Source organism: Pan troglodytes, chromosome 10 (genome assembly GCF_028858775.2).
Source record: "Pan troglodytes isolate AG18354 chromosome 10, NHGRI_mPanTro3-v2.0_pri, whole genome shotgun sequence".
Lineage (NCBI taxonomy): Eukaryota > Metazoa > Chordata > Mammalia > Primates > Hominidae > Pan > Pan troglodytes.
This window is the reverse complement of record NC_072408.2, coordinates 78,358,348-78,371,996: the sequence shown is the minus strand read 5'-3', so window position 1 is coordinate 78,371,996 and position 13,649 is coordinate 78,358,348. Positions and strand designations below refer to the sequence as shown.

The 13,649-nt window shown below is 35.4% G+C and overlaps 1 protein-coding gene across 2 annotated transcripts in view; it reads left to right on the top strand.

The window, feature by feature from the left end:
* ZFC3H1 (zinc finger C3H1-type containing) overlaps positions 1-12,458 on the top strand; it is a 54,279-nt gene extending 41,821 nt beyond the window's left edge. The window contains exons 25-35 of one of the 2 annotated variants that reach the window (XM_509222.6): positions 1,820-1,925; positions 2,011-2,209; positions 2,729-2,823; positions 6,824-6,934; positions 7,202-7,306; positions 7,440-7,605; positions 8,698-8,798; positions 10,247-10,348; positions 11,046-11,085; positions 11,387-11,449; positions 11,579-12,458. In XM_509222.6, the coding sequence (XP_509222.2) occupies positions 1,820-1,925; positions 2,011-2,209; positions 2,729-2,823; positions 6,824-6,934; positions 7,202-7,306; positions 7,440-7,605; positions 8,698-8,798; positions 10,247-10,348; positions 11,046-11,085; positions 11,387-11,449; positions 11,579-11,716 (1,226 nt within the window). In that variant the 3' untranslated portion in view covers positions 11,717-12,458. The remainder of the gene's footprint in view (positions 1-1,819; positions 1,926-2,010; positions 2,210-2,728; positions 2,824-6,823; positions 6,935-7,201; positions 7,307-7,439; positions 7,606-8,697; positions 8,799-10,246; positions 10,349-11,045; positions 11,086-11,386; positions 11,450-11,578) is intronic. The other variant, XR_010148079.1, reaches the window with a different exon arrangement.
* Positions 12,459-13,649: the final 1,191 nt, after the last annotated feature.

Here is a 13,649-nt window from a genome sequence, read left to right as displayed (position 1 = left end):
AAGGGAATTTATGCAATGGATTTGAAGTGAGATTGGGAAAAGGGATAGGTCTTATCAGACTGAGAATTCTGTGCTGGACAATAGTAGTGATTAAGCTTGATAAGTAGAATGATACTTGATTGTCAAGAATCTTGAAAATGTGGTAGACTTGATGGCAGTAGAGGTTCTTTAAGAAAGAGAATGTGCTTGAAGAGAAATTATACCAATGGTAGGAAAACCAACCAGAAGCTGATGGCAGTAACTGAAGTACAAGAAAAGTATTCTGGTAAGGAGGATATTAGAGATATTTTAAGTTATCACATGGAAATACGTGGGGGTGAGGCAGGGGGGTTGAAGATTAAATGTCAGGGAAGAGGAGGAGGAGTAAACAAAGATTTCAGGGTTTTGAGACTGGGAAAAGGAAAGTGTCATTAATAGAAAACTGGTAAGTTGGGAAGACTGATTTTGATGGTAGGAGTAGTATTTGTGATTGTAATTGGTCATTCAAGTGGAAATGATTGTTGGCGGTAGGAAATAAGGAAGTGGACCTTGGCCGTGCGCGGTGCCTCACATCTGTAATCCCAGCACTTGATAATCTGCTGAGGCATGTGGATCACTTGAGGTCAGGAGTTTGAGACCAGCCTGGCCAACGTGGTGAAACCCCGTCTCTACTAAAAATACAAAAACTAGTCGGGCATGGTGGTGTGTGCCTGTAATCCCAACTACTCGGGAGGCTGAGGCAGGATAATTGCCTGAACCCAGGAGGCAGAGGTTGCAGTGAGCCAAGGTCGTGCCACTGCACTCCAGCCTGGGCAACAGAGCAAGACTCCATTTCAAAAAAAAAAAAAAAAAAGGAAGTGGACCTTAATTGGACAATTATCAATACATAAGTGGATTTGAGTGTTATTCACATAGAAGTTACTGTGTTACAGGGTGCTTTACAGTTTTTATAATGTGCTTTTCAAGTAAATTATGCAGTAGTTGAGGCTATGAGATATTTTTTCTGAGGAAATGAGATTTAAGAGCATAACAGTAAGGAGTGAAAGGGAGAGTAGAGTCATTAAAATGGGACTAAGAGGAAATTTAAACAATATTGGAAGCAGAGGCAAGAAGAAATTAAAAAGAAGGGAAAGAACACTGTCAAATGTTAAATAAAATGAAGGTAGAGGTGAGCTTTTATGTTTGGTTAGATATGAGTCCTTATGAATGAACTTCAAGAGGACAGTTTCAAAGTGATTGCATTCACTTTTAAACTCCACAGATCTGGGAAGCTGTGGTACCATTGGGTAAGGAGGAAATGGTCACAGCTGGGCAAAGTAAAACATTGTACCGTTTAATAAGTGGCAAAAAGATCAAGAAAGAACTCTTTACAAGGGGAAAAGTGTGTTTTGATGGAGTAAGGAAAGGATCTAGTTTGGAGAGACATTCAAATGGCTGTGGGGCAGCAGAGCAAGACCTCCTTTGCAGTGGTCAGGGAAAGATGAAAAGATAATTTATTCTGTAATTTTTTTGTTGTTGAGATGGATTTTAAAGAATTTAGGATAATTGCAGAGATACTTGTTTAAATGAAAACACTGATAGATGCAAAAGCTCATATGGGATGGCTTTATTCTTACCAGGAAAGTTGAGGGTAAGGAATTGAATTTTAGGATTTTGGAGATTACTTGAATTACTTCCTTTTGAGTAAAAGCCAGCTCAGTAAAGGTGAATAAGATGATGGATGGGTAATCAAAGGGAGGGGTCATCTTTTCCCATTGGTCTCTCAGAGTTGAAGTAACACAGTCAAATATTTTATTTTTATGATTGACGTGATTCATGTTGTTATGATGTTTTTGGGTAGATGCAGTGAAAGCTTGCACAGATGAGAGCCTTGCTGTTGAGGAAAGAATAGAGGCCTGCCTTCCACTTTACACAAACATGATTGCTCTGCACCAACTCCTGGAGAGGTACAACTTAATTGCCAAGCAGCTAACCTTATATTAAAAAGTGATCTTTTCATGTCTTTAGCCTTTTTTTTTCTTTTTTGTTAAGGTATGAGGCTGCAATGGAGCTTTGTAAATCTTTATTGGAATCATGTCCTATTAACTGCCAGTTGCTGGAAGCCCTTGTTGCATTATATTTGCAAACAAATCAGCATGACAAAGCCAGAGCAGTGTGGCTTACTGCATTTGAAAAAAATCCTCAGAATGCAGAGGTTTTTTATCATATGTGCAAATTCTTCATCTTACAGGTAAAAATGATGCATAATTCTTAAATATGATGCTTTTATGTTTCAAATTTTGCTATTGGCCTCACCAGGAAGTGTTTCCTGGTCCTTTTACCCTTTGCAAGCAGTGTTAGGTGTTCCTTCTCTCTTTGCCATAGCACTTACTACAGTGCTTTGTAATTTTATTCCTAGCTGCTTTAATATATACTATACTAAACTTCTTGAAGGCAAGGAACATGTTTACTCATATTTGCAGCCCAACGCCTACCACGGTGCTAGATGGCTAATACATAATTGGTGGATGAAATATGAGCCTATGGTAATACTAGAAGTTAAGCTGTTTAATTATTAGTTGAACTTAATTCAGAGAGTAAAATATAATAAAAGTTTTCTGAGTGTGTCTCAAACTTATCCCCTCCGCCCCTTACCCACCCAAGAAACTTAATCTAATGAGTACTTTTTTAAGGCTTTTTTTCTCCCTTGTGACATTTTAATTAAACATTGTAAGCCTGATATATATCCCCCTCCCTCTTTTTAAAATAGAATCGAGGCGATAATCTTCTTCCATTTTTGCGGAAATTTATTGCATCCTTCTTTAAACCGGGGTTTGAGAAGTATAATAACTTGGATCTGTTTCGGTAAGTTGTAGAATTCTTAGTTTGTAGAGGAATGAGAGAGAGCACAGTTCAGTAGAAAGATTACAGTTTTTTTCTTATATGATGACATTTTAGACTGACTTTTTAGTACTTGAATACCCACTTAACAGAATACTCGAAACAGAATAAATAGAACAATAAAAATGGAGGCAAGATGGAAAATTCTTTAACATTCTGTGGATTAAACACACTGTACAAAGTAAGGCATATATTAACACCATAGTAACTCATTCTTTTACTTTATCGTTATTGTTGTTAATTTTAGTACTTAATATTATAGCACTTAATTATCCCAAGGCAATCTCAATGATTTTTTACAAAATGTATTTTCATTTATTTGATAGGTCATCAAAGTGAATATAAATAATACGCCTTTTTCTTTTTTTAATTCTGAAGAGAACTGCTCTAGCCTCTGAAATGTTATGGAGTAAGACGTTTCAGAGGATTCTTTTCTCAACCATTAATTTCTTAATAGCTCATATAGAGCTGTGCTTGCTGTCTTTCCTGAGAGTTCCTATTCCAACAGTAAGAGGTCATGGCAGATTTTGAATAATGATTTTTGGGGGGGAGGCTCTTAAAATTATCTTTCCTTTGTCCTCCTCATCTCTTTATGGGGTTAGCAAACTTTTTTCTTAAGAGCCAGAAAGTAAATATTTTAGGTTAGCAGGCCATGTAGTCTATTACCACTACTCTACTATGTTGCTTTATTGAGAAACCAGCCATAGATGAAATGCAAGTGAATGGTTATGACTGTGTTCCAGTATAACTGTTTACAAAAATAGGCATGGTTTGCCGATCATAAGTAAAACAGCATCAAAAGGAAAATATTTTATCACAACATACTCTATTATTTTGTATTAGGAAGAACAAGAGAAGAAAGACCTAAGCTGAATATCTCCCCAAAAAATTTCTTGTAGAAAATACAGATGAGCGAAAATAGAATCTTAAAGCCCAAATTTTGTTAAGTAAGTGATCTATCCAACCTAGAACTTGTTTTTTGTTTTGTTTTGTTTTTTTAATTTTATTTTAAGAGAACGGAATCTTGCTCTGTCTCCCAGGCTGGGGTGCAGTGGTGCGATCTCACCTCATTGCAACCTCCGTCTCCCAGGTTCAAGCAATTCTTCTGCCTCAGCCTCCTGAGTAGCTGGGATTACAGGCGCACACCCCCACGCCCGGCTAATTTTTTTATATTTTAGTAGTGACAGGTTTCACCGTGTTACCCAGGATGGTCTCGAACTCCTGAGCTCAGGCAATCCGCCTGCCTTGGCCTCCCAAAGTGCTAGGATTACAGGTGTGAGCCACTGCGCCCGGTCCACCCTAGAACTTGTGAACATGGCAGTTTTATTTAAGATTTGGGGACACTATTCCCTCCCAGACTTGAGTCTTTATATATGTCCTCTTATGGTAGCCAGTTTATTGCCATAGCGATTTTAGTGCCCTTCCCAAAGGGCCCTTCTTTCTGCTCTGTTACATCCAGATTAATATTTACAAATAATTACAAATGAAATAATTTTAAATGCAAATTAATAGAAAATAATTAAACTTCCATAAGGGATTTAGAGATTTTTCAGCTTCTCCATACTCAGTTTCTTCCTCGTTTAAATTAGTTTGCTTTAACATCTCAAGCTCAGGCAAAGGACTAATTCAAGGCTGAACCAAACTCTTTAGAGACTTGCTGGTTCTGGTCTTGGGCACAGAGATAATTGGTTTAGTTTAAAAGAAAATGCTACCAATTTCTGCCTTGGTAACTAATGAAAGATCTTCAGATCTTCTTGATGCCAGCTTAATTAGGCAGAATAAATAAGCATCAGTAAAAATTTGAAAATGAGTTGTCTCCAAATATATTCTCATTACTAAGTCATCTTTATTAAATTCCTTTGTGCAAATAGTCATAATTCACTGAGAATTAAGAGAAAAAGGTATCCTGTTTATAGCTTATTTAGACAATAGTGAAACTCTTGGTTACACAAAGATTGTGCATTTCTGTTAGAGAGTCTTTTTCATCAGATATTAGGAGAATGACGATAGATGAGACAATTTTTGGCATTGCCATACTTATTGTATATTGATATACGTTTTTTAAATTCATAAGTTGTCAACGTTTATTAATAGGAGAAATCTGCTCTTAATTGGTTCAAAATACTTTTAAAATTTCATGAGTAGAAATTGTTAAGCAAAATGCTTAGCACTACAATTTTTACCTGGAGTTGAATTCTGTCAACTCTCTATGTGACATTTAGTATAAAGATGGCAGGCAGAAAGAACTAGATAGGGTAATTTTCATGTGTTTCAAGTCAATTTGAAGATTAAGTAGATAGCCAGAAAAATTAATTTAGGGATTTCATTTACTTTAGTAAAGTTAAACTAGGGATTATAGTCTTAAGTAGATTAGATTTGAAGTCATCTCTTCTGACCATCTCAGTTTTCAGTGAGGAAGTTAAGGGATTAACTCATGGTGATGTAGCTTGTCTTGGCAAAGTCAGGATGATAACCTAACTTCTAGATGTTCTATTTCTTCTCTTTCTTGTGTTTGCCCCCCATACAGCCCGTCTAATTCATTAAGACTTGTTCCCTTGCAATTATTTAAAAATTTAAGATAAATAGTTATACTAGATTGTCATTTTTGCGATCAATGTATTTCCTTTAAAAACATTGTTCTTAAAGATGGTGGTAAGTATCATACACACAAATTAAAGTACATTGGAAGGAAGATGGACTTAGTCAAGTAGAATTCTATACTGATTGACTTCTTAGAGACACTGGGATTGACTTATAATCCTAGTAAGTATTGTGGCTTTTCAAGAAGGGGCTATAATTTGTAGTATTTCCCAACCTTATTTGATCATAGATCTTTTGACAGGTACCTTACAGGCTAATGTGTTATAGAATACACTTTGATATCATGTCTAAAATTAAACTTAAATGGGTTGTATGTGTGTATGGCTGTATGTGAGAGAGATTACTTTCAGATATAAGGTTTAGTAAATCTTTTTTTTTAAGAAAGGGTCTCACTTTATAACATGGGCTGGAGCACAATGGTGTGATCTCAGCTCACTGTAACCTCTGCCTCCTGAGTTCAAGCTATTCTTCCACCTCAGCCCGGGAGTAGCTGGGACTGCAGGTGTGCATCACCACACCTGACTAATTTTTGTATTTTTTTGTAGAGATCTTGGGGTTTCACCCAAGTTGTTAGCCAGGCTGATCTTGAACTCCTGACCTTAAGTGAACCACCGGCCTCAGCCTCCCAAAGTGCTGGGATTACAGGTGTGAGCCACAGCCCCAGGCCTTGTAAATCTTTTTTTTAACAAGAAAGTACAGATTTCATTGGAAAATTTCAGATACTTGGTAGACTCATTTGTTCTTTTTAAACTAGGTTTAATTAGAGGATTATGGTGTTTTGTTTAATCTTGGGGATAGAATAAAAAATTCATTTTAGGAGGAGAGTTTTTCATATAGGTATAAAATAATAAAACTGTGGCCAGGCGCAGCAGCTCTTGCCTGTAATCCCAGCACTTTGGGAGGTTGAGGCAGGAGAATTACTTGAGTCCAGGAGTTCAAGACCAACCTGGCCAACATGGTGAAACACCATCTCTATTACAAATACAAAAATTAGCTGGGTGTGGTGATGCATGCCTGTAAGTCCCAGCTACTCAGGAAGCTGAGACATGAGAATCACTTGAACCTGGGAGGTGGAGGTTGCAATGAGCTGAGATCATGCCACTGCACTCCAGCCTGGGTGACAGAGCGAGACTCTGTCTCAAAAACAAACAAACAAACAAACAAAAAAAAGCATTTTGAGTAATGTGTAATCCTAGAGATGTGACCAAAGAGGTATGGTATACCTATGAAAAGAAAGTCTATTGCTTTCTAAAAAAATATTTCAATGAAATTTAAGTGAAGCTAACGATTTTAAAAAATATGTGTGTAATTCATGTGTGGGTAGGTGTAATTTAAAACAATATTTGGATTTTTTTTTTTTCAGGTATCTCTTAAATATTCCAGGACCAATTGACATTCCATCTCGTTTATGTAAAGGGAATTTTGATGATGATATGTTTAACCACCAAGTTCCTTATTTGTGGCTGATTTACTGGTGAGACATCCACTGTGGAGAGATATTGCATACTAGGCCTGCATTTGCTATTTATTACTGAATTACACTGTGTTTGTTATAATTAACTTGATGTTAAAGTCATTGAAGCACAATTGAAGAGATGCTAAGGTTTAGTATATACTAGAGAAGAAAGGTCAAAAGAAGGATTCTATTGTAATAACATCTGTAATGTTTAAAATACTTTGTCATTCCTTCACCTGATGGAAATGAATGATAGACATATGTTTTCCTTCATTTTTTAAACAGCCTTTGTCATCCTCTTCAATCAAGTATTAAAGAAACAGTGGAGGCATATGAGGCAGCATTAGGGGTGGCTATGAGATGTGATATAGTACAGAAGATATGGATGGAGTAAGTTTAGGTTTTCTTGATAAGAATGGGATTTGGGGATAAAGGGGTATGATCGGGAAAGGGGTGACCAGCTTTCTTGGTGAGAGAACTATTGTCTTAGTTATTCTAAATTATAATATTTTTCTTTTGGCAGTTATCTTGTCTTTGCGAATAATAGAGCTGCTGGATCCAGAAACAAAGTTCAAGAATTCAAATTTTTTACTGATTTAGTGAATAGATGTTTGGTTACAGTCCCTGCCCGATACCCCATTCCTTTTAGCAGTGCTGATTACTGGTCCAACTATGAATTTCATAATCGGGTAAGAACTCAAAATTTTTTCTTTAGATATTTGTGTAAAACAAAGAGACTTTAAAAATGATAGCAAAACTCCTGTTTTATATCAAGAGAGCTTTTCCTAGGACTACTTTCTTAACATTCACTATTATTCTTGACTATGTTTCTTATTTATCTATTCAGAGTCTAGCAATAGAGCCCTTTAAGGCACAATTAAAATGTGCATTAATTATGTTATGGTTATGAAAATTTAACATTTGAAGCAAAATTGAAGGGATATTAAGGTGTAATACATATTAATGAAAAAACACGTCAAATGAAAGATTCTATTGTAATACCTGTAATGTTTTGCTTGAGTAGTTGAAAATTCTACTGAATGAAAAATTTAGTAACTTCAAAATAAATAAGAATGGACTTATACATTGTAGCTGCTCTCTTTGTTAATATTTTGTCGAGCAAATATAGCTATACACAAGGCATAAGAAAGTTTAAAATTAGGTGCTGCTTATAATTCTAAAAGTAGAATCTAATTAATGATATAGTTTTGTGATTATCTTTTTAAAAAATTTTTTTCAGACACCACTTTTATTCAGTGCGTTATAGGCTAAAAAGCTCCTTGCTAAAGCTCATTGTAGACTAAAACATATATATGTTTTATTTATTTATTTTTGGTGGGGTGGTTTTGTTGCTAATCAGGATAACCAATTATTATGCTTTGTACTTCTATGCCATTCTTTATCCCAGGATCTCAAACCACTTTATGGACATTAAGTCATTTACACACGGGCATTCCATGAGCAAGATGTGGCAGGTATTATTAGCCCTATGACTTGCCGAGCTATACAGCAAGTAAAGGTAGACTCAGGAATGAAAACCCAGACTCCTGGCTTCTTGTCAGTGTTCTGCCCATGGCTCTCATCACTAGACCATATTTCCTAATTCATATTTGGAAAGTCACTAATAAAATTAATGGTAGGAACTGTAACTCACATCATACATTATTATAATTTATACATTCATATCTTAAAGACCATTTTGGTTTTCGTGTTAAAACACATAGGTAATTGGATTTCACATTTTGGTTGCATTCATTTTTCGCCCCCCTCAACCTTTACAGGTTATTTTCTTTTATTTGAGCTGTGTTCCAAAGACCCAGCATTCCAAAACCTTGGAACGGTTTTGTTCAATTATGCCAGCTAATTCTGGACTTGCATTGAGGTAAGAAAAACTTAACATTCTTTTGGTCCTCTGCCTAATGGAATAGGCTCTTTATATAAGATTATTCTTGAAAACTTGATAAAAATAGTCTGTTGTTCCACTATGTCCTCATGAATATATACTGCTTAATTTCAGAGTTGTTAAGCCAATATTTAGCTATTCATTCAAAAGTCAGTGTAAAAATTCTGGTCGCTTCAGAAAACTTCAGGTTACAAAGGGGCAAATAATTCCATTCAAGTAAAGTTCATCTGTGTTCCCTAAACACACACCATCTGTCCTTAGCATGTGCATTATAAGCAGTAAGCTTGTTTTCCATGGCAAGGGAATATTATTTAAGATGTTTTCATATTTTCACCTAGGTCAGTTGCTCTCAAATATTGGCAAACATTAGAATCTCCTGGGATGCTCATTTAAAATGTAGATTCCTGACCTTGAGCCCTCACACCACATTTTTGAAGCACTGATTAGGGATTTCATATATTCAATCAGAACGAGATTTCTCAGCCTTTCTTTGTAGTTTCTCTGCTCTGATACAGCAAATCCACTTTCATCCGCAAGAATTATGCTTTTTAATTCAAAAAGGTACCCTGCATGCTAATGCACTGGCTTCCACGTTTGCAGTCATTCCCACTGCATCAGTTGTATCTTAATGTTTTATGGATCATAAGATGCCTAAAATATTTATGAAATGTTCCCTTATGTTTTAAAGGATTTACATTTCATTTAGCATGTATGTGGGGAAAATCGTATAAAAGTTTAAAAACTAAGGTTGAGACAAACATAATGGTAGTATTTTACAGTTTTCTTAGCAAGCCTGCCAATCTGTAGAAGCTCATTACAGAAATGTTAATTATGAAACACCTTTGATAAAACGTGAAATAGAAAATGTCATATTTTGACATGATTTTCTATTGTGATAGGCATTTTAGAATATAGGTAGTTTACATGTTTATTTTGTTGGTAAATCCCTACATCTGTGTTTTGATACTTATTTCCTCTGGTCATCCCTGTTCTTTTTTTCCAGGAGAATAAAGAACTTTTATAGTTACTATACATGCATTTTAGTTCAAGAAACATTCAAGATTGATCATACTCTAAGAAAGAAAAATACCAGGAAATTGCATTACTATCAAGCCATTACTTTAAAAAAAAAATTGGGGTGGGAAACAGGGACTGTTATTTGGCGGGAATGCTTTCATGTCCTATAGAAATACATGGACCTTAGTGTAGTTTGGTAAGATGAGCATAGATCTTGACTTGACCTCTTCGTAGTTTGCACATTCCTGTCCCAGGGTAATTTTTGTAAGAGGCATTCTAAAATATTTGCTGGGTAGTCTTGATGGAATTTAACTAATCAAAATTTATACTTCGTCATTGTGCTCATAGAGCACATTTGGGGTTCGTTACACTTGCAATGCTTTGTTCATTTTCCTGAATGTACTTTACAGGTTACTTCAACACGAATGGGAAGAAAGCAATGTTCAGATTCTGAAACTTCAAGCCAAGATGTTTACATATAATATCCCAACATGCCTGGCCACCTGGAAAATGTAATGCAACAATCATGTACATGTTTTTATAGCTATTGCTTTTATTTATAAGGTTTGCTCCAGACAGGTAAATCTGAAATGACATCTATATATATATATATATATATATATTTTTTTTTTTTTTTTTCCTGGACAGATTGCTATTCTTAATTTAGATTTGTTTTTAGCATTTACTGAGGTTTAATGAGAGTGAGTACTCATTAAGAATAGCCTCTAAAAGCAAAAAGCGTAGACTTTTAATTTTCTTTGAAGGACAACATTTAGGTAACAGTACTGTTATCAAACAAATCTGCTACAGACATTTTAAGACCACCTCTTGAAATGGTGGTGTGTCTACCCTATTGTAGTCTGATTTCTTCTTTCTTTTAAAGATGTTAGTGCTAGGTATTTTTGACTAGTAATTATGAGGTGTTTTTTTTGTTGTTGTTGTTGTTGTTGTTTTTTTTTCTCCTGTGAACGTTATTTATGTTCAAAACACTGGTCTGCTTTTTTCTTGTAAAGTTGATAAAAATTGTTGAATTTTTCTTTTCACTATAGGTTTTCCTCCTTGGAAGTTTAGCCTGTTAACTTTCAGGAAGTTTTGTACTCAGATTCCCACAGTCAGTATTCTGCCAGTGGTGGTGTTTCATTTTGTTCAAAGATATATAAATTTTTCTTTTCCTTTTTCTATATTTCTTTTTTTTTTTTTTTCTCTTAGAGCCATTGCTGCTGAGATTGTTCTAAAGGGACAAAGAGAGGTAAGCCATGGTTGAATCTCAGATGGGTCACTTTTAAAAAGTTTTTCTGTCTCTTTTGTTGACTTCTCAATTTAAAAGAATTAAAGCACAGAAGTTAACATTTCATGCACACTAAGAACCAAGTGGGGAAACAAAAGTAGTTAACATTTTAAGAGCACCAAATATTCGGAAACTCCAAAACCTCAGCATAACCATTTTGTCTCAGATGTTATTGTGAATTACCATTCTTTAAACAGATGGAATTATGAAGGTGTTTTTCATTATATTTTCTGATGGAATTGTGTGTATATCTATCTTACAGGTCCACCGTTTATATCAGAGAGCCTTACAGAAGTTACCTCTTTGTGCATCACTGTGGAAAGATGTAATGCTTTTTATCTTTTATTTTATCTCGATGTTTTCCTGTAAATTTTCTGCATGTGCCATATCCATTGATGTGGTAATGCTCAAACTCTAGCTAAGTCTTACTTCTATGCTTCCCTGTCTTTTACAGCAACTCTTGTTTGAAGCATCAGAAGGAGGTAAAACTGATAACCTGAGAAAACTAGTTTCCAAGTGCCAAGAGATTGGAGTCAGCCTAAATGAGCTCTTAAATTTAAACAGTAACAAAACAGAAAGCAAGAATCACTGAACACTGGGTGCAGTCAGTTCTAAGTCCTTATAATAATTGCCAAAATTATTTGAATGATTCTTCAAGATTAGGCTGATCCCTGGCTAAGGTCTGTGTAAGGCAGACAAGCGTTATTGATCATATCAAGTTCCCTACAATATCCTGTCCTCAAAACCGGAAGCAATGAACATGATCCTCTTCGGTTGGATAAATGAACTTCCTGTTTGGCCTGCTTCTAGGCCCTGCCAGATTCTCATAACATCATATACGTAAGTATAGTTCCTCAAAGTGACTGACATTTATTTTAATTTTGCTTTGTTTTTTTTTATTTTCTCCCCCATTCCTTTATTTTGTGTTATTCCTGATTCACTTGACACTCTCTGATGCCTGAGAGATTCCTGTTTGGGATTTAATATCCAGGGCTGTGTTTACAGTAAAAAAGCAGGCAGTCCCTTTTAGTTTTTCCTTTTTAAATTTTTTTGAGATTCTTCATTTCAGGATTTAAAACTATAGCAGTCCATCTTAAGGAAAGTGTAACTGCCATGGCCACAAGTCTGCTAGTTGCACTTGAATGCTCTATCAGGGTTGTTTATTACCCTTTCTACGTTCTGGACTCCTTGCCGAGACTGTTTAACTTGAAGATTAAAGAAACTATTGCAAATGCCAGTGCATCAGAACCTAAGAGTGGTCAAATATTATGTGCAATTTTTTTGTAAAGAAATTTTAATTTATAATAAAGTTTAACAGTTTAAAGAACAGTTAATATTTGAACTGCTTTGTATTGAAATACTACTTTGTAGTATTAAAATTGTTTATATACTTTTTTAATATAAGTTAACTTTCTAAAAACTCTTGCTGTCTTTATTCACTTTTCACACTGGTGGGAAAGGGTTGAAGTCGGAGATACGGATATTCACCATAACTTATAGCAATACTTTTTTATCTTGAAACTGCTTTCCCATTAAAAAAAAAATTTAATGACTTTTTAATTCATGAGAAGATGGATACTGTTGTGAGGACAGTGAACAGAGAGGTTTGCACTACCATTAAATTCCTTGTTCTCAAATTCTCAGTGTTTAGAAAGTGCCTCCCAACTGTAGTTTGAATGATTTGCCTAGTGACATGCCATCTTATGTTGAATATCAGTGTGATTGAATGCAAAGGAGACCTTGCTTTTTATTTTGTTTTCAGTTTATATTTGGTTGTTTTAACCTTGGCGGGAAAAATGTTAATGACACAACGCACACTGGCACAAATCTGATCTTAGAACTACATGTGCTTGAACTGTTAGAGGCAGAGCAGCAACCCCATGAAATACTAGGAAACTTGTACATGTTTACATTTGTATAATGCTCACTAGAAATAGAACCATATTTTGAGTCCCTATTCTGTGCCTACCAGACAGGGCGATTTGGCTAGTAAGTGCTGTTTGATGGGGCCAAGAATGGAATCCATTTGTCTAGTGTCTTTCATTTAATCAAAAAGAAAGCTGGAGGCTTACTAGTTTTTCCCTAAAACCAAAAAAAATGTGGGTGGAAGATAGTAATCCCAGAGGAATAGATATCTACTCACTGTATGCATTTAACTTTATATAACTTTGAAAGCTTTTCCTCCTCTGATTTTTTGAAAACAGTTGTTGGGTACTTAGTAAAATATTTCCAGTGTGTGCCTCCATACATAGTGTAACAGTTTTTATGTTAACTGAAATGTCTCAGAAGTTTTTAGGAGACAGTGCTAAGCCTGAACTTTTGTTGCATTAATATTTCCATCAGCAGTAACTATTTTGTCTCTGTGTTTTTTTTAATGAGTTCTTTGCATTGGTGTATGTAGAACTCCACTCAGTGCATGCAGTCACAGGGTCCGTCCATGGAGGCTGTACACTAACAACTCTAGGGATGGCCATTCACATGTTCCGCACAGTCATGTAGGAATAGGCCCTGTTTCCTCTTTGATC